The 23,891-nt window shown below is 38.0% G+C and overlaps 2 protein-coding genes across 13 annotated transcripts in view; both read right to left on the minus strand.

Moving 5' to 3' along the window:
• The window catches only part of ect2 (epithelial cell transforming 2), a 37,994-nt gene extending 35,381 nt beyond the window's left edge, over positions 1 to 2,613 (minus strand). For 3 of the 6 annotated variants that reach the window (XR_003271161.1, XR_003271160.1, XM_026158161.1), the window contains exons 1-2: positions 2,253 to 2,613; positions 1,507 to 1,648 (exon numbers count right to left, since the gene is read on the minus strand). Coding sequence is in view for 3 of the 6 variants with exons in the window: in XM_026158161.1 (XP_026013946.1) it covers positions 1,507 to 1,639 (133 nt within the window). In the remaining 3 variants the exon portion in view is untranslated. The remainder of the gene's footprint in view (positions 1 to 1,506; positions 1,649 to 2,252) is intronic. The other 3 variants (XR_003271162.1, XM_026158163.1, XM_026158162.1) reach the window with 1 other exon arrangement.
• A 10,163-nt stretch (positions 2,614 to 12,776) lies between these two features.
• Positions 12,777 to 23,891, minus strand: part of mcf2l2 (MCF.2 cell line derived transforming sequence-like 2) — a 116,495-nt gene continuing 105,380 nt past the window's right edge. For 5 of the 7 annotated variants that reach the window (XM_026158154.1, XM_026158153.1, XM_026158157.1 and 2 more), the window contains exons 33-35: positions 22,175 to 22,290; positions 15,323 to 15,396; positions 12,777 to 13,394 (exon numbers count right to left, since the gene is read on the minus strand). In XM_026158154.1, the coding sequence (XP_026013939.1) occupies positions 13,306 to 13,394; positions 15,323 to 15,396; positions 22,175 to 22,290 (279 nt within the window). In that variant the 3' untranslated portion in view covers positions 12,777 to 13,305. Of the gene's footprint in view, positions 13,395 to 15,322; positions 15,397 to 17,838; positions 19,816 to 22,174; positions 22,291 to 23,891 lie in introns of those variants that run through there. The other 2 variants (XM_026158159.1, XM_026158158.1) reach the window with 2 other exon arrangements.

A 23,891-nucleotide genomic window follows, 5' to 3' on the forward strand; every position in this document is an offset into this window, starting at 1 on the left:
AATGAACTCAGTTGCAGCTTATTATCAGTGTCTGATCCAAACCCTGACAGTTACCTGTACCCAACCTCCAGCCATATAAAAATAAATAAATAAATAAAAATCAACCAGGAAATCATTAATTATTATTATTTGCAAGTTTTCATTATTGCAGCTTTTCAAAAAAAGTCATATTTAACAGTCAAATGAATCCCTTTAGGAAAATTCAGGAGTCAGTAGGTAACTTTGGAGGAAGAACAACCGGTTCTATTAAAACCAATACACTGGCTGGTGGATTGCTCACTGCAATCACCAGCATCAATATGGTGCCTAAGCCATTTATACTTGTGACTGGGGTACTTAAGTCACTACAGTTTCTCCTAAATTTCATGTGGTACTGGAAAGAAAAAAAACTAAACAAAACATTGGAATAGAAATATTCTCCATTAGTGCCCAGATCTGCTTCTGTATCTAGAAATCTCTAGGCTCCCACACTGACATATCATAGTCACGCCTCAAGCATGTCCTTAGTATGCATACTGTTTGTGCCAAGTTAAAGAAACTGGGTGATATGCCAAACACCAGAAGTAATGGAGCCACTTTCGGTGTTTGCTTTGATGTGAAAGGCTGACAGTGGTGAGTAAATTGTAATAAACGGAAAAATGTGAACAGATGAGCCACAAAAAATAAAATGAACTAAATAAATAAAAAACATAAGCACTTGCTCTCCTGAGGTAATGTTGAGGTTCCCTGGCAAATGTACTGAGTGGGCCAGGCCAAGTTTCGCTTATTTTCGCATAACCGTCGGGTGTGGTTTGGCACACGGATGCCTTATAAAGACAATCAAAAACAGATGTTGCTTTAGTGAGTAGTTTAGAGGAAAGATTTTCTGATTTCTTGAAAACTGTCTTTCCTCAAATTTTCAAAAACAGAAACAAAGATGTGAGGATAGGACAGGAGGATAGGAGGTTTAAGACTTAACAGAACTACCCTGTGTACACAGTAATAGTTTCACACAGTACCTGAGGCATAACACAACAGCTAAGGAGGTGTTCATTTAACATTAGTTATTTTAAACTGTGACTCTTGTAAATTAATTTTGAGTACTTAAAAGTAATTTTAATATTTTGCCCATGCATTTGTCATCAAGTAGGCTAAACTAAAGAGCAAAAAAACAAACCCAACCTTTGACAGGATCAAAGTCCAGGTAATGGGAAAATCTTACCTACTCCATGGGAACTAAACAGTACAATTTTTTTTTCAGTGATGTTGTATTTAAATGGTTACACTAGCTGAAACTAAAGTGACAACTGAGTGAAGTGAATGCATCAATAAATCCAAGATTAAGTCTCTAGGACTAGTGACTTTTGCCTTTGTTTTTCTACAGCATAATGTTAACTATAAGATTTCTTTGTTGTAACCAAAGACTTGATTTGGAGAAAAAACTGAAGATCACTTAGCTGCATTTTGACTTTGAGAGTCTGTTTTAGAAATTTAGGCAAGGAAGAAAAAAAGAAAGTATGCACTGACCTTCCCCATCTTCACATCCCATGCCCAGAAATACATGATCCTTGGTGGTTTCAGCAATCCTGGAATCATAGACCGAAGAATCCACCAACAGACTCCGAGCTGTCCCTAAAGTCAATATGCTGCTGTCAGCCATGGCAGGAACCTAAGGAGGCACCAAACTTTCAGAAGTTACAGGGTAGAACAGAGGCACAGAGAGACAACACAACGAGGCAGAAAGGCTAGAGAAAAGAGGTATACCAACTAGGAAAGTAAGAAGAAAGATGTCAACTGAAGAAAGTGGCACAACTTGTCACGATTTCAGACACTAGAAGTGCTTGTTAAGTTCAACTCTAGGCAATGCAACATATTTGGACAAAACTGGCATAAAAGCTGTTAACAGTGAAACTTCTTCTTTATAAAAGTTGTAAGCAATTAAGGAAATATTATTAAAAACAGAATCCAATGTTAGTGTTTATTGCAAGAGGACAAAAAGTATCGTGACAACAATCCCTTTCAAACCCACACCGTTAAACACATATTTTATAAAGAAGCTTCATTTTTCTAGCTCTTGCGTTTAAATTTAGATTTAAACGCAAGAGCTAGAAAAATAGCATAGTTCAAATTACTGCAGAATAAGCCTAACAACTCAAAGGAAGATGATATCCAAAAAAGGGCTAGCTCAATTAACGTTAGCTATTTACGCTACTAACGTTTAATATTTAACATGGCGCCTCTCAAAAAGTACAGTAATAAAAATGCAGACTTACCGACTGTTTTGATGCCTTCTAAAAAAAAAAAAAACTAGCTAATGAATCTCAACTGGCCGCTGAATCAGTAATATTTAACAAGCTTTCTAGCTGACCTAGCTAGCCACCAAGCTAGTAAGTCAACAACACAATTAAGAACTCGTCACAATTCCTCTTCGGTTCAAAACGCTCTTTAAAACAGCTGTAACATCGCTCCGTAAAATCACAGGTCTAGTATCAATGCATGTTGGTCTTTATAAATGACAATAGTCCAAAATGACTACTTCAGTTTGTTGACAGCTAACTACTCGACACTATTGCAGAGACGGTGTCAGTGTGCTGCTCCAGCTCAATTCAAAAAGCAAGACAAACAACAGGACAGCGCGCTGATTGGGTAAGAGTGACAGGAAGCTGAACGCTTCCGTCCAGCGAGGCCCCTGATTGGTCCGCTCATTCAAATAACGATGCGCACAACAGCAGTATGCAGACAGTCTGCACTCTGCATACACCCAGTGATGTTACATTCAGGTTCCATGGGAAACTGAATCGCTTACAAAAAAGAAGGTTCAAAGTCTCTTTCTCTCTCGCTCTCTCTCCACATAGGTTGTGTTGGTTTTTAATTTAAGAAATAAACCTGAACCGTTGCTTCCAAAATATTTTTTTTTTAAATTCTCTGCAGATCCTGATTATTTATTCCAGCATTTTTTTAAAAAAATATTCCAAAGCAGTACATGGGACATGTGATAGGCCTACTGCTGACATACAAATATTAGTTAAACAGTTTAAACATAACCCACTAATAATGACAACAAATTTTAATGTGAAATGCATTAATTTCATGTGTTCATGCATACCTACACAGCTGTTGGTTTCCTGTGCAGTCCTGAAAATGCTTTTGTTGTTGTTGCTGTTTTGTTTTGGGGTTTTTTGCTATTTTATTCTTAACATAGCAGAATGATCTAAAACAACACACCCTGTTGCATTTATGCTGGTGACTATAACCCATGGGTGTATCCTATATCAAAATCCAGCTCTGTAATAAAATATGTGTGAAATGTTTGTAATTCTCCTTTCACACTTTTGCTTGCTCTCCATTATGAGAGAGAGAAAAAGAAAAGCAATGCAAAAGTGTTCACACTGACAGTGAACTCTTCCCAGGAAAATACTAACCCCTATGCCTTAGCTCCTTAGGTTAGGCTCATACATATGCACACACAAATACACAAATCCATCCTCATAAGTGCACAGTCCAACATATTTATTTTATGCTTTATACATAAGTATCATATGCAGCATGTCACACTTTTTAAGCTATTATTATTTTAATAGTTAACTTGTTTTCATAATTATTCCAAGGTAATCCAAAGAACTCTCCTCTGGGACTGCCTTGGATGTGGGTTTGTGGGGTTTATATAGCCATACTCAAAATGGTGTGGATATTTGGTTAATCTTTGTGGGTCTCGACAACAGTACACAGACCACCGACAACCTGAAGGAACTATCTGGGTAATCTGACACTACTTCCTCTGGTTATAAAAGATACAAAAGAGCCATTAGCTAAGCAGAAAAAAGCAAAACTCATAGCAGTAATGATTCAGGAAACTCTTATAGGACCATTAGACAGGAAAGTGGATCATTCCATTGATAGAAATGATGTGGTTGTTGTGTTAGCACTTTCAAGTGTTCCCAGTGGCCATGGTTCCAAATCTGCAACCCCATCCACTCTCATCTGATGACTCGGGACAACAGCAAATATTTTGGGGCTTAGGTACAGCCAGCGCATATCTTGACTAACGAGTATACAAGTATAATTCATTGTCCACAGTTTAATGTTGATGAAAGTAAAGTTGAAGAAAACTGATGAAAAGCTAAATCATTGTCATGATAAATGATGGTTTTGAAATTGCATATTGGCCGGTCTTCTTCCTTTGCTCTACACACAGACTATTTGCCTGCGGGCACTCAAAGCCTGAAAATGTAATTTGTCAGTTATACTCAGACAGCAAACAGACCACAAATGGAAATGAAGAAAGGCTTTGGTTACAAGAATCGTGTCTCTTGTCTATGGATATAGTATCTGCATATGTATATGCAGACATACATGGTACCCAAAGAATGTTATATATCCCTTTCATTTTTCATTGAAGGGGACAACGCTCATTTCTCAGCAGAAAAATAACTTATTTATCTTTTGCCGGTGGCCTTCTTTTAAAAAACCTCCAATGAAATTAAATTGTTAACCTTTACATCCACATTGTTTTAAAACATATTGGGAGCAAAATATGCATTAACTGTCATTTGTGAGGATTTCCACTTTGGAATGAAATTATGCCGACTGCACTCCCAAATATACAGATCCAGACAGTCAAGGTTTTCTACATAATAAACTAGGGACAAGCCTGTAGAACCCTATAGAACTAATATTGAGCTAATATTATATCCACACATACTAAAGGGTGCAAAGATACAGAGTTACATCCAAATCCTTTAACATATGAAATGAACATTTTTATCAAAAACAAAATCTAATTGATGAGTTAGATTTTCAGGGATTTCTTCAACGTGAGGAGAGGAACTCTAACCTGAACCACTACTGATTCATTATTGATAAGAGCACACTCACTAACAGCAAAAGACTTTGCAAATTAGCTTTGCTTTGCTTGGGTTTCCAGCCACAATATACTACTTAGCTGTTTTAGCATAACATTGGATTTGTTCCAGTGACTTATAACCACAATACGATTCCTCTTAAAAAGTAGCAATAACTAACATGAATGAACTGTGTTTGAACTATGCACCACATCTTTCTTTCCCTTGGAAAACAAATTTAAATACATTTATTTTATATTTTTCCCAATGAAATGTTCAGACTCCTTCTCTCTCTCTCTCTCACACACACACACACACACACACACACATCAGTGGCCCTTTGGCTAGCAGCACTTGGTCTGGAAGACAGTGAAGACAGTGACTTCCAGCAATTCCTTTGTTTTTCTTCCACTGCTTTGACTTTTGTGAGAGCCTTAGTATGCTTTTCGCATTCCTGAGCTGTCGAACCACTCCTGCAGTCATCTAACTGATACACACACATTCGGTCTCTGTCTTTCTGTATTTAGCCCTCAGGAGGTTCACGCCACAGAACAAAGCTTTGTCAGGACCTTATCTTCTTCTATGCAGCTTTGTCTTCCTCAAACCTTTAAAGTTCAAGCTCAGTCCCCTCTCTTTAGTGCTCTGTCACCCACAACCTAAGTACTTCATTATGAACGCACACCTACATATTCAGACAGACAGGTTGTTTTCAGTGTTTCTGAAACCGCTGCTCTCCTGTGGGGGAAAAAAAATCTGTGGGTGGCAGTTCTGTGGAGGGATAGTTGATAGCAGAGGTTTCCAGGCTGGTATAGGTGACAGAAAGGTAACTACTTATTGGGATTGTGGTGAACAAAAAACGGAAAAATGTTGTAGCTAGAGGTGTGTGGGCTATAACAGCAGAAGACCACTTTATGCAAAATAGACAATTATTTAAAAAATGAATATCACAGTGCACTGAAGAAGATGTGAAGCTAGAGGCCGAGACCATAAACTTACAGAAAAATGTTTTCCTGATAGTTTTCTTATTTATGATTTCTACATTCACTTTATTAAGTGCACCTTGCTAGTACTGGGTGAGAACCTCTTTTGCCAGAACTGTTTGAATCCACAGAGTTGTCTGTGAATTCAAGAAGGTGCTAGAAACATTCATCAGAAAGTTTCGTCCATGTTCGTCCGCATCCCAAAGATGCTCTATTGGAATGCGATCTTGTTATTGTGGAGGTCATTTGCAGCAGCCATCAGGGGATTAGTAAACTGTAGTCATAAATAGATGGGGATGGTCAGCAACAATACTCAAGTGGGATCTAGCATTTCAAAAATTCTCAGTTGCTGTGTACCAAGAAAATATGCCATACACCATCACACCACCAACAAGTGAAACCATTGATACAATGCAGGATGGATCCATGCTGTCATCTTGTTTATGTCAAATTCAAGGTCTACCATCCAAATGTTGTAGCAGAAATCAAGACTCATCAGGCTAGGCAATATCTTTTCAAACTTTACTGTCCAATTTTTAGCTGACATGAGGGTCACATGGTGCGGTCTTCTAATTGTCTCTTCTGTTGTGCAGCCAGAGAACTTCTTCTGCATGTCTTGGTTGTAACAGTTACAGTATTTGTGTTGCTTTCTTGTCAGCTCAAAGCAGCCTTATCATTCACCTCTGATTTCTAAGAATATTGAATATTTTCTGTGAACCCTAGAGATAGTTGTGTAGGTCACACCAGCTGTTTGGCACCAACGACCATGTCACGATCAAAGTCACTTACATGGCTTTTTCTCCCTGTTCTGATGCTGCTCTTTAGTTTCAGCCATTTTTTTCGACCATGTGTACATGCCTAAATTAAGCAAGCTGCTAAATGGCTTATTAGATACTTGCACTAAAAAGCAGATGAACTATTACTGGGAATTAGAAAGCATTCAGATAATGATTTATTAGTTTTAATAAGAAGAATTGATCGAGACTATGTTCAAGATGTATATTGAATGTTAAATATAAGCAATATACACACTTTAGTTGGTTTCTTTCTTTATGTTTCTTGCATAATGCATGTTTTTAGAAGACACCCGCGAGCACTCTGATAAAAATGGGAACCTAACTTAATTCCATGTCAATGTCTGAGGCCAGAAAGACAATCTGGAGCATTTAAGACTTTAAAACACTCATCTTATCTCTTTAAATTATGTTTTCATCTAGGGGTAGTGAATAGGAAAAAAAAGAGTTCACACCAGTCAAATACAGAGAGAATACATTATGCTTCAAGTCTAACATTAATAGCCTGCTCTCTTCCTCTTGAAGGGGGATCAGAGACTCAGTTTGAATGATAATGATGCAATGCCAACCCTCCAACATACCTGAGAAGCCACCGATCACTGACAACAGAATAGAAATAAACCAGGGCTTTTCATGATGCTTGTATTTCATCACATACTTTAATGTGTGAAGAGTGACGATACTGCCTGTTTTATCTCTTTGTCTTTCTCTTTAACAACCCAACTTGCAATAATTGCCTTTCATTTCAATACAGCCTTAAATCATTTTAATACAGTTTTAAATCAAAATAAAACAAGCTGCGATGACAAGCAGAGGATTCTTCTCTGACAGCCCCTGAATTCACCGCCTGCTGGCACAGACTTTAATAACATCTTGTTTGAACACCCATCTTTTCTTCACACGAGTCTTGTCTGGTAGATCGGGAACATGGTGAGGTGTTGGAAATCACATCTCCTTTATATTCTCCCTGTGCCTTTTTTTTTCTTAGTCTCAGGGCTTATGTTTGCTGAATTATTAGTCTACAGGGTTCAATCTTCGGTTCAACCGATAACAAAGAGGCTGTATCCAACTACTTTTACAGGCACGGCAAATTTCCTGTTACAGTACAAGTAGAATGTATGTGTTTTACTCCTCTGATGAATCTACATTGACAACTGACAATAAAAAAATGTCAAGGATGTATAGATACCTTGCAATTACATCAGTGATGACTGGGAAAGATTTCCTCTTAGAGGTTTGTAAAAGAATGAGTTTGCTGCAGTCACGTTAATGTTAATGATATACTGTAAGTAACATTTTCTCAGCATTTTAGTTTGTGTCATGGGCTAAAAAGATATGTTTTACTACATTTATAGTTATAAAGCAGGAACAATTGACCAGCCCTGCACTTCCTGCTATAGTTTTTAGTTTGGGAAAATGTTACATTAGTGGAACTGGTGCTTACGTTCTCTCTGTGCTCTTCTTTTCTCTCTTCTCATTCCTCTCAACCTTCCTGGCCATGGCAGATGGCTGCCCTCCCTGAGCCTTGATCTGTTGGAAGTTTCTGCCTCTTAAGTGGGAGTTTTGCCTCTAACTGCTTACTCATGAGGGAGATCTTCATATAACTATATGTGACTTGAGATGACAATCGTTGGGATTTGGCACCAAATTAATAAATTAAATCAAATAAAGAAATAAAACGACTTGTTTGCTCATTTTGATTGTGGGGTAAATGCAATCTGTGGACTTTTCAACACAATCTTTATTATTCCCAAGACAGATGCAAACAATGTATTTTGAGGCCATTCAGAAACAAAGCCACTTCGTTTATAGATTGGAACCTTCTGTTTGTGCTTACCAAAGTTGCTGTGTGTTATTTGGTAGATTACATTAATTTACTGGGTGAAAATGGTTTCTCTAATGAATAATGGGGGGGGAGAGAGACCCTAATACAACAGATATTGAAATAGAGATTGCTCTGTGAAATGCCAGCAGTAAAATTATCCTGTTTTATAAAAAGACTTTGCATATACTTTTCTTGCACATGTAGAAACTTTTTTTTTAGCAGAAGTAAAACAATCTAGCCTAAGTTAGGAATAATCGAATATATTTGAAATAAGAAATGAAACTGTGACAAAATTTACATTGCAAATGCATATTATCACAACAAAGCAATGCAATATGTACATCAGATGACAGATACAATATACAGACTTGATACATTCTATAATATGCTTAAATATGGCAGTACAAGAGAAATATTTTCATTGCAAAGATATATTTTAAACATAGCATGAACAAAATATACAGCATATTCAAGAGGACTGCATTTCTGTATAATCAGAATATCAAAGCATATCAACTTCACTTTAGTTTTGCTTTCTCTTGCAAATGCTAACCCATTTACAGTGTCGTCAAATCTGTCCATTCACTCTTCTAACCAACAATCTATCCATGCCTCGCCCGTCACACAGCAGTCTGTCAAGCCAATTTTTCTCATCCATCCTTTGGAATTCTCATGTATCCATTCACTTCTCATCCACCCATGAACCCTTCTAAGCATCTATCCATCCACTGCTCATCTTAAACTTGTCTTTTCAAAGACTGATCAACGCTACTTACTTGTGGTTTGTAACAAGGTTCAATCTTATGTTCTAACATGCATTGTATGAAGACTTTGCTGTTTGATATCTTTTGGTTTTCTTGTTTCCATTTCTAAGATTTACCATCTAAATGAAAATCAAATAAGTCGTTTTCCAGCCAGTTCTCATTCAGAGGATGTCAAATGATGCCTTTTTGACAAAGACACTGGCAGTTCACACATACATTCAAAATTCCTTTGTTGTTGGTGCTACAATGATATAGATATATGGCAACTATGAGATGAATTTACTCTAAACTATTTACATATAATACATACTTACAAATACCATTTCACGTGTTTAACCACACTAGGTAACCATCATTTTCTTTTAAACGCATAGATTTCAGATAATGAAGAGGTATATTTAATCTAAACCACAACCTTTGTCAAACATAGTCAAGTCCTTAAATCAATATGTGCAAGTAAAATGAGAGTATCAGTTATATTAAGCAGTATGTTAATCAGTACTTGATTCCACCTAGAGCGATCATTAAACCACACCCAAGAAAGAACTCCATCATTTATGCAAAAATCACCATGTAAGGTAATCTGCAAGGCATGTGAGGGGGCAGTTTCTCATAACTCCCAAAATATTGCTTTTAAGCTACATTAAATCACAAACCTCATTATGCTCTTTAAACGTTGTTTTCAAAAGTGTGTGTGAATGATGCACAGAGTGAGCAGGAAAGAGTTGAGTTGAAATACTGAGATGAACTGGACCAGGTTGCTAAGAGCAGCATGACCATGGGGCAGTGAGGAAATGGGGATATTGTGCCCAGGCATGGTAGTAGGAAACTGTGCCTGGTGTGAGTACACCCTTATGGCTTTCCATTTTTAACTTCCAGATGTGTTCTTTGTTTAGAAAAGGACAGTTATCTCTCAGTCTCAAATATCTTTATGGCTGATTCACAGAGGCATCAAACCAAGGGACATGATGTACATGTGTGAAATGCCAGCAGCATTTGACAGAATGGCAGCGTTTGTGTTGCATTATCCTTGCTGTGATATAATATGCCATTTATCTGCAGCTACAGTTCTGCTTCCGCAGTGACTAGTCTATACAATTCATCCTAGCAGTAGAAATGCAATACAGTGTTGAAAAGCCTGTGAGGGAGCAATGGAGTACGGCAATACAGCAGTTATACATAAAATGGATCCCTCAAAATTATGCTAACACTGATGTTTGTTTACATTTGTCAAATGCGTCCGTGGCCCTCACCAAGTCCTATGTCCAGTCTACAGATCCAAAAGAACAACAACACCAAAAAAACATTATACACCTTATGAAACCTTAGAAAAAATGGTGCTGTTTACTAAAAATATTTTCCCTGAAAAAAGAAAAACAAACTTCCCTGACTTTTTCTACAACATAGTGAAGTTTACTTTGGGGAGAAAAAAGGGCATGAGTGCTATCTGTCAGAGAAATGCATTTCACCTACAAAACTGAAGGTGGGAACATATGCTAACTTCTCAGCAGCAAAAACACGGGTGTAAGCACTTTCAGCTGGACCTCAAACAACTCTCATGAATCCAATAACATGTTGCAAAGCTGAACTATTGCTTGGATTCAGCAGAAAAACTAAATCCTTCAATAAATTCCAAGGTTGGAATATGATCAATTGGGTTTCTCAGTGAGTATGCTTCTACGAATTAGTTAAGGCAACACAAACACAGAGATAAAATAATTCCTCAATAGGGAATCTGTGAGCGTAAATTAATACAATATTTGGAATGTTCTCAATTTAAAAATGAGCTTTCTCACAGTGGCATGAAGTCACCCTTGCAGAAACTCATATCTGGGATTAGATTGCTTAGAAAGCACATTTTCTAGCTATTGTACAGTGCATGCACACAAATCAGAAACTATGTATGAATACCATAAGTCCTGTCTTTGAATAGCAGCTGGCATGCAGGGAATCAATGTGAAATGTTCTTAACAAGATTGGTAGTGAAAATCTCATTATGTAAAAATGAGTCTTACTTTATCTCGGTGGCATGCAGCTCAACACATCGTAGAGATAATTCCATTTCCTTAAACATTAATGCTTCATCTCCATCAAAAGCCTTTTGACTTCTTCTGTGTGCTATTCATTGAAGCTATATAGAGCATAAAATGGAAAACATGATTGTTTTACTTCTCATGTATTTTCTGATTAATTAGCTATCATTAACTGATAAAGGAAATTCTTCTTGAATGACTTTTCCCCACATTTTGCACCCCTGATACAGCAGCAGACTTTGGAACTAAAACTGAACAAATGAATGCATTTTATATGAACAATGAGACAGATATGTGTAAATTAAACGGGTTTGCTTCTAGTGACATCCAACTCTGCAGTTCTGCTGAGTTCTTTTAGTATTACAGCCTTCTCTTTGCACTTAGGTCTCATCAACACACCACTCTCATCAACTTTGTTTTTGCATGGAGCAAAAAGCTGTTTTTAGACAGTTAATGATACACAATCTGCACAGTTCTTTACTTGTTACCAGAAGACAAATTGACTTCAAGTCTTCTTCCAGTTTCTGTCCCCGTATGACATAAAAACAAAGGCTATATTCATATGTTATTGCATTCAGCAAACCGATGTGTTCAGCCCTAGCTCTCTGGTTGTTTGGTGAGTAATTTCCAGCCATTTGGCAAATTACACACATTGTTTGTGAGTCTAACAGACAGTGGGGAAGTTGAAACAATAGAGTTACTTCAGAAAGTATTCAGATCCATTCACTGACCTATTATTAAATAGATTTAAATATACACAAGGAATTTATATACACGGGGGGGGGGGGGAATCAGACTTTTCTTTATTAATTAAGCTGACCTCAGTGCCATTAAATATTGTAAAATGGAAAAACAAAGAAATAAACAAACAAAAAAAACTAATCCAGCAATTCCTAAAGTTATAATTTCAGGCAAACTACATAACCGAGTGAGAACAGTCACTGATGGGAGAATCCGCCAAAAGATGAACCATGTCGGCAACAATCTACATGGTCTATGGACCCTTCCCACACACTTAGAAGTAGCTTGGTGTCTGGAAAATTTACTTAATGTCTAATGGTTGCGGAAACTTAACAAAGCAAACTTAAAAGTGACAAAGACGGTTTTGTAATATTTGATTTTTAAGTTTCCATCCATCCGTTCTCTTCTGCTTATCCGTTTCAAGGTCGCAGGGGGGCTGGAGCCTATCCCAGCTGTCTTAGGACGGGAGGCAGGGTACACCCTGGACAGGTGGCCAATCTGTCGCAGGGCTAACACATAGACACAGACAACCATTTGCATTCACATTCACATCTGCAACCACACCTAGGGGCAATTTAAGTTGCCAGTCAACCTATCCTCACTAACTGCATGTCTTTGGACTGTGGGAGGAAGCTGGAGTATCCGGAGATAACCCACGCAAACACAGGGAAAACATGCAAAGGACACACATGATGGTGGTTGAAAACCTGTACGAGTGTGAAAACATAGGAGTAGTCAGAATAGTCTCTGAAGCAACTCTATACTTGATATAATTCGTGTGCGTGCTCCACTAGGATTGAGAAAACCAAAGAAAACAACTTGCAATTAATTATATATATTTTGAACATGAAATGCTGAAACATTTGGGCATCAGTGTAAGAATTTGATCTTAAAGAGTTCTGCTTCAGTGCAGGGTAACAGCAAACCAGGCCGCCTCCCCAAAGCCTGCTTACAACCAGCACATGGAAATTGTCACTTTCCCTAAGGTTATCCAGGTCAGAAAAGGTTTTACATTTCCAGGCATCCAGCATTCTCCACAGAAAGTAATGATTTAACTTTCAGTTCAGCATCCATGAAAGCTTCAGTTCCCCACAGAGACATGCTGGCACTTCCTTGAATTAAAAACCTTATATGGCTTTCCTACTGTGGCATTCAGGCAGGCTTTTTTCTAAAAAAAAACTACATTTGAAAAACAATAGCAGGCCATATTTGCAAATTCATTAATAAGAGCTACAAGTAGAAAACCTAGAATTGTCCAGCTTAGGAAATTACAGTTAAAAAAACCTACAGTTATAGTCATCAGCCATATTTGTAGTTAAATATAATGAACTATAGTGGTCATCCATGTTTATTTGCTGTCCTGAGACACATCTCCCCATGTACTGGCTTCATTTTCAGAGTCGGAGAGAGCTGCTGTACACAGATCACTGAAGATATCTGCAAAGACAAGAAAGCATCAAGTCAATGTTGATGCCATTACAAAATGTAGTATTCAAAATTCAAACAGCACTTAAGAATGAGGATGCACAGCCCAGACTGCAGTTCCAATAAAAAAAGAACCCCCCAAAAAAATCAAGCATTAAAAAAAGAAGACATAATAGAGCAATATTCAGACTCTGCAATAATATCAGCCAGTTCGTTGCATAGAAAATTATAGGGAAGGCAGATAAGGGCACTCAGTGCAGACAGGTGAAGAGAGCTTTTTGTAAATGGGCTCCACTTAACTAAAATGCTGAAGGTCAACTGCTAGAGCATGGAAGTGGGTCTGCCTTAAGTATGAAAAAACACAGAAACAAAGAGGAAAATGATAAAAAGGAGTAGAGGATGATGGTAAGTGACCTGACAGAAGAGGTAGTTCTTTTTAAGAGGGAACACACCATAACAACACAAGCAAGGCCACAGCAAAAAAAAGAAAAAAAACACTTCAAGGACAAGCCTTCAAGTCGGCATGGGAGCGTTGAGATGGTAGGGAGATGGATTAAGGACAGAGAGGACAGAGATGAGGAAAGAATGAGAGAGGGGAAAAATAGAAGGGTCTATCCTGTGGGAAAAGCATACACTTTGTCTATGAATGCCTGATCTCATCAACCCAGTATTAAGATTAACAATATGTGCTCAAAGTTAAAGATAGAAATATATTAAAGCTGTGTATAGAGTCCTTTCTATGTGGTTATAAAGTATGAGGAGCTCATAAGCATTTCCCCAAATATAAATTAACATTAAATCACGTGTAGCTGGTATGTTAATCATATTAATCACAAAACTCCTCATGCTACTTGCAGCACGCTACCGATTTACATGGATGTATCTGATAGTTAATGCCCAGAAAATGTTACTAATAGTCAGCTTAAAAATATGTTGGCAAGTATATGGAAACTATTTGAATGCATTTTAAGCAAATATAAATGATAAGATTTCTAGTAGTTTCTCCTTTGGCTTAATTTCTTGTCATAAACTAAAAACATCTTAGTCAAACAAAGCGTGTCACCACAAACCTCGTGAGCATGCCGTGAGAAATTTCTGTTTATTTGTCAAATGTAAATGGGATGGAAGAAAGAATAGATATACAGGAAAGAAAATAATGTGTGCTGAGTGAATATAGACGATATCTGTGACAGAAACAGTGCTAGTTGTAACCAGCTGCTATAGTAGCTAGCTGGTTAATTCTTCAAATTACAACTATACTGCGAGCATGACTAGCAGCAGGAGCCACTTTATGCAAAACCGCAACATGCTAATGCTAGTTGGGTTGGCTCATGTTCACTTAGTTATGCTCCACCCAGAATCTGCCCAGGAGTAGCATAACTAGCCTCCCTCTATGGGGTCTTAGTCAAGTATACCTACTCTACACACCTGCCCGAAGTGGGAGAAATGACAAAGAGCTTGATTTAACTGCTCTAAAGAGTTGACGAGTGAAAGCACCTGATTGAAAGCCAGTAACAGCTTTATTGTTGCAACTGGAAATAGTCTGCCATGTCCCAGGTAATTATTAATTTCATGGTATCAAAGTCTGAATCTAAACATCAGTTACCTAAAATTGACAATTCAAAAAAACAAGTGAAGTTTTATCTAACATCAATCAGAGAGACAGAGACAGAGAGAGAGAGATGAATGTGCTTCAGTCAGTGGCATTTGCATTCAAGCCAAAACTCTTCCATCCCCCTCCACTTCATCCCTTTTCTCCTTCCTCTCCAACAGCAGGTGGACCACCCAGTTAATTTGGTGCAACTAACATCGGAGAGTGAGGAGAGGAGCAGATGAAGTGGGATTAATGGGTGGTATGGAGGGGGTGGTGAGTGAGTGTGTTACAGCAAAGCTGCCAGTGGTTAGTCAGAAGCTGCAGTGTTGTTACTGAATTGAGTGACCTCCTTCTGATGCTGTTTGCAGTATACTGGATGGGACCAACCCTGTCTTCTCTGTTAAAAGGTTCTTGACTAGCCTAGGACATGAAACACAATAGAGAGGAAGGTCTTCACTCAAACACAGGAGTAAGGTAATTGCAGCGATACTTTTTTATTATAGGTCATTCATTTCCAGAAGCAAACTGCTGAACCAAAGGAAGTTAAAAACAAAAATAATAACTTTACAGGAAAATAAGTCTGTGGATTAAAGCCACTAACCATATAAGTTAATCCGAAATTATCTGTTATGGTGAATTCTCAGTGAATCCTGATAATGCCTGTTCATATTAATGACCAAGTATGACAGCACAGGGGAACAAGAAGGTTTTAGCATAAACAAAATCATGACTAATGATGCTAGAACTTTATTTAATATAGATTTCAAAATGTCACCAATGTTTATTTTAGGCTCTGCCAGGAAGTTATTTGAAATATTATATTAATGTCAAAAACTGTAAATGAAATACCTGTAAAGCAGCAAGCATACAATTCTGCTCAGCTTGTGAAAGGTCACAGCCCCTTTCAGAAGCATTTTTATTATTCTTGTGTTCCTTTTAATCCATATGTGTAGCTAGTGTGCCGATCAAAAGAACACAGAGTGCAGAGAGACACCTGATGATTTTGCATTCATTACTTATTTTTAAAGAATAAGTTAAAAATATACATAGTATTATATATTTGCAGTCATACCATGTGAAGCACAAGAGTTCAGGTATACAGTAGCTCCAGCATAACACACAGCCCTTGGTGCATATTATTTCACTTATTAAATAAAAACGAATTTAAGCCATAATTATAAAAACGATAGCACAGTAATGAACACAAATACAATCACTGCGACAGCCGTGTCATTCCACTTCTGCAGTCACAGCTGAAACTACAGACTTTCTCAGCAGCAGTCAGTAAGAGATCGTGTTTTCGTTCTAGATGCGGTGGTACAGGGCAGCCACAGCCGAGGGTGCACTGATTCTTGCAGCTGTCACAACCAGTGGTGGCCTACTAAATAATACATGCTTCTGTATAATCATACAGCTCAGTCTCTCTCTGTGAGTCAGAAGAAAAGCAAATGTTATTGAGAGGTAATGCAAAAAAATAAAAAAATAAAAAAATCCCACTGTGACCTTTTGGTAGCTCCATACAATTCAAAGGAAAATAATCTCCCTATATATAAGAAGAATGATATCGAAACTAAATAAATGAATTATTGCATGGGTTACACTGACCTTTTTCTGAATTTATAGTCATTTACTGAGTTTTTGGTAGCTGCTACACAAACTAAAAACAAAAAGTGAACCAATAAAGGCCTTTTAGGGGAATAAATCCTGCAAAATTAACATTAAATGTGTTTATTTTTTACCGTTTACTGTTTGGGTCCTCATAAAAACAGTGAACTACTACTAGCCAACCAAGCGTTTTTATAAAGTTAGCTAAAAAATAAAAAAATAAAAAAATACCACACTCCTTTTATCATGACTTTCACTGCTACTAATCCCAGATATCAGAACCATAGTAACTTTTACCAAAGGCTTATTTTTGCATGGTGTAAGTGAAATTTTGTAGCAATGATCTTTTAAATGTCCCTGCAGGCACGCTGTGCAGGACTTCTTTACAAGCAGAAAAACTATTTCGACCTCTTCAGGAAAGATATACAGGGTGTGCAGACTGGGATGCTGTTAGTGCACAGGAAAGTTGGAAGAGTATTATGAATGAGTAACATCAAGCATTAATATGTCTGTGGTGCACATAAATATGAAGGATAACAGCTTTTCCCCCAGACATTATTTGTGCTTGCATTGATTCAGCAATCAGCACTGCCAAACTGCAATGAAATGTATCAGTCAGGGAACAAAACTGACTCATGTGCTGCAGCGTAGTGTTTGCTGATGTTTTTCATGGCCACAAGCAGGGTTCACATTGTTAAACTTCTACACATCTTTTGATTTATTTAGTGTTGAAGGTGGCAAGGTAGGAACTTTACAGTAAGTAGCGTCTTAACATAAAATAAATGCAGTTTACTGTTGTTTGATGGTGATCAGGACTCTTTCTGAGCTTTCATTGATGAGCTTTGTGGCTGGCCTGATAATTGTTGTGAGTCATTACCCTCCTGTCTTTCCTCACACCAAATTCTGTCATCCTATTACAAAAAAAAAAAATTAGATAATAATTGAAGCTGCTACTGTGTCAGCCTTGCAAAAAACATGTGCCTCCCTCAAATTAGAGACAGTAGTTGAAATATGAGCATCAGTGTTATTAGCATTCTTCAGAATGCTAAAACAAAGACTGAAAAACAGCATAAATCACAGGGCTGTTGCAATAATAAGTAATAAACAATAAATGAAAACTGAAGGGTATGCCCGCCTTACTAACCTGTGCAATCAATAATGACTCAAGCACAAATGCATAAACATCAGCATATATATTTATTTATATTTTTATACTATATTTACTTATTAGAAATTCTTCTTTTTAATTTTTTGTTCTTAGAATGAAAGTTTAAGATAGTTAGGTTGCTTTCTTTGCACTGAATGGAACCATATATCATTTCATTGTATTTTTAGTATAATTGCAATAAAGATTTAGATTTTATGTGAAGACTACCGTTGTTGATCAGTTGCATTAAAAAGATCCAGCACTGGACATTAGCAACACTGCCAGGCCACCAGGTTATGCTTATGTGGTTTATATTTAAAAAATCATCTCTTCACCTATTGTTTCCAAGGTATCCTATTTGCTCCTATGACAACCTGTGCAAGGAAACTATGTTTATCTTTGCACTGGCTTTCTGCCTGCAGGAAAACTGAGTCATTAGGCCAAATATTGAAAAAACCAAGACAGATCGATAATAACTTTCATTTTATAAACACTGAAATGAACGTGATGGTCACACAGTTTACAAGACAGAAAGATGACTGTTGTGCATTCAATGCATCCCACTACTATCATCACCTGGGCCAAAACATGCATTACTGTCAGTGGAGACAGGAGATCTGTTTAAGACACGAGCCTAAAATCCATTTTCTTTCTTTTTAAGGTTACAAGTCCTGTGAGCTTTTTTAAAGTTATTATCTGACACATAACATAGCTTACTATATAGTTAGTCATATTAACAGACCATACTAGAAATCTGAAATATGTATATTACTTATGGTATATTTACCATAATTTTGCAAATAAATTATGATTAGGTGAACCAGGTAAAGCCTTAATGAATGTTTTTAAAAAGAATATGTGCACACTGAAGGTGTAATCTGACATGAATGGCAATCCTTAGGCTAGTATGACAACAGACTAATTCCATCTGGACTTATGGTGCCAATGGCTTTCACTGGATGGGCAGTTCTGAAGATTTGACAGAGGATGTAGGGAAGCTGTTTCTTGATTCTCCTCTTTCACATTAGAGTGAAGTACGTCTCTGTTTATTCCTCTCATATGTAAATTAGTGTTGACAGGGTGTGGCTGGGTGTGCTGTCTAGCCTTTAGACAAATATACCACACAAACCCACAGGAACAGGGACAGGAACACTGCGTGTGGTGCAGACGTGAAGTGAAAGCCTAAATCTGGAAAGGTGCAAGACACTCATGGGGCGGGGTGGGGGGTGGGGGGTATGTTAGTAAGCATGGTACTGTTCCTGTTGGAAAAACTGACTTCAGCAGTGCATACACAATCATAACAACACAAATGCACAGTGGACAATCTAAATACACAAAAACAGTGTGCACCAGGTAAACAAAGACATACACAAATGAATGGACATATATTAGTATACAGGACACATCGAGTTTTATATGACACTGCAGTAGTCCTTTTTGTGCCAGTCGTGTTCTATATGACAGCAATAGAACCAAAGAAAAGAGAAAACTTATGAATTCTTCATGTTCCTCAAGCGTAGAGCAGAGATGAGAATGAGTGACTGAGACCTTTTAGCGGCAAAAATCCATAGATGGAGTCGACAGGAGACTGTTTTAAGGGCTGAAATATGCATGAGGTGATGAAAAATGAGCATATTTAAAGCAAGTTGAGCTTTTATCTCGTAGACTATTAATCACTTTCTAATGCAAGGAGCTTGCATGAGCTCAAAACATTCTTTCAGCTCACTTTCTAGAGGCTGCTCATCCAAGCAGGCAGTAGCTGCTGCTTCCCTGTCAGGTCAAAAGCAAAGATGGTGTTGGTGAGGTGAATCAAACAGTGATTTATTATTAATCTGAAGCCATTGTTTTCTGCAACCTTCCTTGATTTAGCAACAGTCACACGTTTTGTTGTGTTCCTACTGCTTCATCAGGATAAAGTTACAGTCAATGAAATTTTAATTCCTTGTGAGTCACTCTCAGCCTTTAATCCTTGTGAAGATAGAACAGGGCAGCAAAGAAGCATCCCGTTGCACAAGTCTCATTTCCTCTCTTGAGCTTGTTTGATTAATGTGGTTGAATTGAAGGTAGTTTTAAACAGGGAAGCCGTGCTGTGGGTAATGATTACAGATAGCAGTGGAACTGCAAAATTCTTATGCAAAAATACACAAGATCAACAATAACAATAATTCAATGTCATACACTCAAACACATGGGCTATGCATGGAAATATTGCCTTTCTGAAAGGTTCATTTTCTTTTTTCCTTGGTACTTTGTCAGTAAGGATAGATTCAGCTTATCTGATTCTGCTCTTTTCCCCTCTTTCAAATGCTATCAGCCCATAAAGTGGCTGCTGCCTGTTGTCACTCCCATGGTGATGGTAGTCGGACTCATCCACTATGTTGTAGGCTGAGTAGACTGCTATTACCTTACTGCTGTAAAGACATAATGAAACCTGGTAGGCTCAGTGTTAATCAAAGCAACCATAGCCCAACTTCAAGCCATAAAAGTACCCAAGTTCATGGGTTATTTTACAAAAGACTCCCACTGCGCAGAACAGCTTTTGCACCAGGATGTTAACAGCTTTTTTCATATTTTTTTTTTTAACACTTACTGGTCTTTGTGCTGATGCTTTCTGAACAGACAAAAGACAAACAATGATGAGGGTGACACAAAGACACACTGTCAGAAATGACTGGTAATTTCACAATTACAATTAACAAAATAGCTCCATAGAAATCCGTTGGTACAAAGACTATTTCAATCAAGCACACGATTTTGGTGTCAGATATGCATGAATAAAAGGACACAGAATGGTTCCATTTTTAAAGAACTGATAGCTGGATGATTAGTGCAGGCTAAATAGCAATGAGGCAAACAATATATTTCTGGAGAAACATTGATACCTCTACTGTATGACCTATTGTGCTATCCCAGAAAATACCTTTTGAAGTCTACATTATACTGTATATACTATGTCCACAAGTCCACCTAGCTGTGCTCATGTCCAAACGACCTAAATTTAATCATCAGACAACAAGTGTGAGGGTCTGTGCATGCAGTCTGCCTGTCTGGCTTTTTTGTGACTGCACTGACTTTTCTACAGAGAATTAAAATTACAATGCACAAACTGTGCCTGCACCCCAGGCACTGGAGTTCAAATGGACTTCAAGAAAATATACTAAGAATGGCTGCTCGGCCATCAGGTCTTCTGTCTGTGTTGAAAACAGAGTATAAACTAAGCTTCTAGCGACTGGAGGTGGTTAATAAGGGTGCTGGGGAATGCCATGGTGTCCGTGACTCAGGTACTAACTTTTAAAAGCTAAGGCCTGAACTTTTTTGAAACCAACAGTCCACCTCTGCTGAAACTGGTTGAAAATGTAGTTTCTCAAAAGTTGGTTAAACAATCAAATTAGAGGCTCTAAGCAACAAGGGATGGACATCTGGTCTAAGGTGTCCAAGTGTGAGTTTTGGGGGTATGGCATGTCTTTATGAGCTGCAGAGAAGGTGTTGTAGCTCAATGTGCAGTCTTTTTTGTGTGTGAACAAAAGGTTTCAATAACTGGCCTTTAAAAAAAACAAACAAAACCTACCCTATTTAAATTTGGCCCCTTTTGAAGGAAGCCACATTTGGATCTATATAAGGGATTTGATCCTTCGCACTGGCCAAATTCCACTCTGTGGTTTTACTGCAATCCTCAAACATACGCAGTAACCCAATGTTAACTTTTCTTACAAACTTGCATGAATTTCGTGTGGAGGCTCATTACTGGTAATGAGAACTGGGTCTCCAGTTACAACTGAGGTTTCAATGGAAGAGTCCACAGTTTCCAAGCCCTGAGGCAGTGCTTCGGGTGAGGACCGAGAGCAGGCAGCGCTCATTATTTTTGCGACATTCACTGGATTGTGCACCATGAATTAATCTTCCAGGTTGAGGCTGTCAACATGGACTTCTACTGTACCCTCATAACGCTTGAGGGAGAAACTGACCAGAACACTGGTGCTTGCCAGAGTGTGATAGTGTGCTGGCACAGTATATTCTGAAAGGTTTTCCAGTCACATCAACACAATCTTTGCTTGCCACCTGCTGAGAGGCCCATTCCCAGAACTTTTTGATCACACCTCATAAATTACCTAAAAATGTGTTGCCACACAATTATGCAAAATACTGCTTTCAACACTTTTTGTACATCACTGTTTAGGTCCCTCAGTAATCAAATATTTAAACATTCTCCAAGCAATTTATTTTTTTTTTGCAACATGAATGCCCTAAAGGTATATGCTGTAAAATTCCCTGTAATGTTTGCTCAGTTTTATTTAGGAATACAATATCTTAAAAACAGAAATTTAAAAACTTGAAGGGAGGGCTGTGTGGAGGGTATACAGCAGCCAATCAATGGATGGCGGGTGGGGGGGGGGGGGGGCGACATTCTAAATAATCCTGTGGTTCAGCCAGCAAACAAAAACATACCAGTTTCCATTCTTTGCTTCCTCCACAAACTGGACGAGGTCACCTGTCTCCAGAGAGAGGTCTTGCGGATCACGAGACTCGTATGTTAGCTGTACTCGGAAACGGCTGCTGTCACCCTGCAGAAAGAAATGGTTTTCAAATTCAACATTTAGCCAATCCCAAGACTTTAAGCTACTGCTTAAAGTTGTTCTACTGTACTGTGGTACTGTTCTACTCTAACTGCTGAGTAATAAACAATACCCTACTAAATGAAACAAAGACAGCAGATAAAAGCATTTAAATTTAAATATACCAATGACAAGACATTGGACTTCATTTATTTTGCTATTCTTGTAGTACTAGATAGTAATAAATAAGTTAATGATTATAAGATTTATAGGGTCTTTAGGTACATGCACACCACAGGGATTGAATGTCCCAATTTTTTCTTTGTCTTATCTGAGTTGCATCCACATGTGGGATTATTTAGTTGTTGTTGTTGCAGATGAACACAATTTAAATTGTGATTGACTGCATGATGCAAACATACTCTCCACTTTGTCAAGTACATCTGTTTAACTGCTTGTTAACACAGATATGCTCTTGTCTAATATACCAATCACATGGCAGCAACCCAAAACAAGATCAACATGATGTGATCTGACCAAGTGTCAGAATGGGAAAGAAAGGTGATTTAGGCGGCTTTGAATGTGGCATGGTTGTTAACGGGGTGGTCTAGGTATTTCAGAAACTGCTGATCTAGTGGGATTTTAATCACACAACTTCCTCTAGGGTTTACAGAGAATGGTCTGAAAAAGAGAGAAATATCCAGTTAGCAGCAGTTCTCTGGGTGAAAGTGCCTTGTTAATGTCAGAGGTCAAAGGAGAATGCTCCGACTGCTTTAAGCTGATAAGAAAGCAACAGTGTGTTAGATAACTATTACAACCAAGGTATGAAAAAGAGCTCGTTTGAATACACAACACACTGAACTTCGAAATAGATGAGCTACAGCAACAGAAAACTACTACTGTCAACTAAAGGCAGGAAACTGACACTACAATATACACAGGCAATTTACAAATGGACAACAGAAGATCTGAAAAACACCAAATCTGAGTAGTCTTGATTTTGTGCTACAGCATTTGGATGGCAGGACCTGAGCAGAAAGATCCATGCTTTAGACATTATGGTTCCACGTATCAACAGTTTAGGCTGGTGGTTGTGGTGTAATGGAATGGGGGCTGATTTCTTGGCACATTTTGGGCCCCATTATTACCTGCTGAGAAGCATCATTTAAGTGCAACGGCCCACCTGAGTACTGTTGCTGATCTTGTCCATCCCTTTATGACCACAGTTTACCCATCATCTGATGGTTGTTTCCAGCGGGATAACACACCACGTCATAAAAGTTCAGATCATCTGAGCTTTTATGACGTGAGCTGACAATGAGTTCACTGTACTCAAATGGCCTCCACATTTACCAAATCTCAATCTAGCAGATCACATTTGGGATATGATGGAACGGGAGATTCACATCATGGACATGCACCTGACAAATTTGCAGCAACTGTGAAGTTCTGACGGGAAAATGTAGTCCATCCTACATCTAGCTAAGTACCTAATAAAGTGTCCTACAAATGTATGTTCTAAGCTGCTACATTCCCTGCATCACTAACGTGCTCAGCCCTCGTGTCGATAGTGTGCACGTGCGTGTACGTCACACAGATTATAATGGATG

This window comes from Astatotilapia calliptera, chromosome 23 (assembly GCF_900246225.1).
Source record: "Astatotilapia calliptera chromosome 23, fAstCal1.2, whole genome shotgun sequence".
Lineage (NCBI taxonomy): Eukaryota > Metazoa > Chordata > Actinopteri > Cichliformes > Cichlidae > Astatotilapia > Astatotilapia calliptera.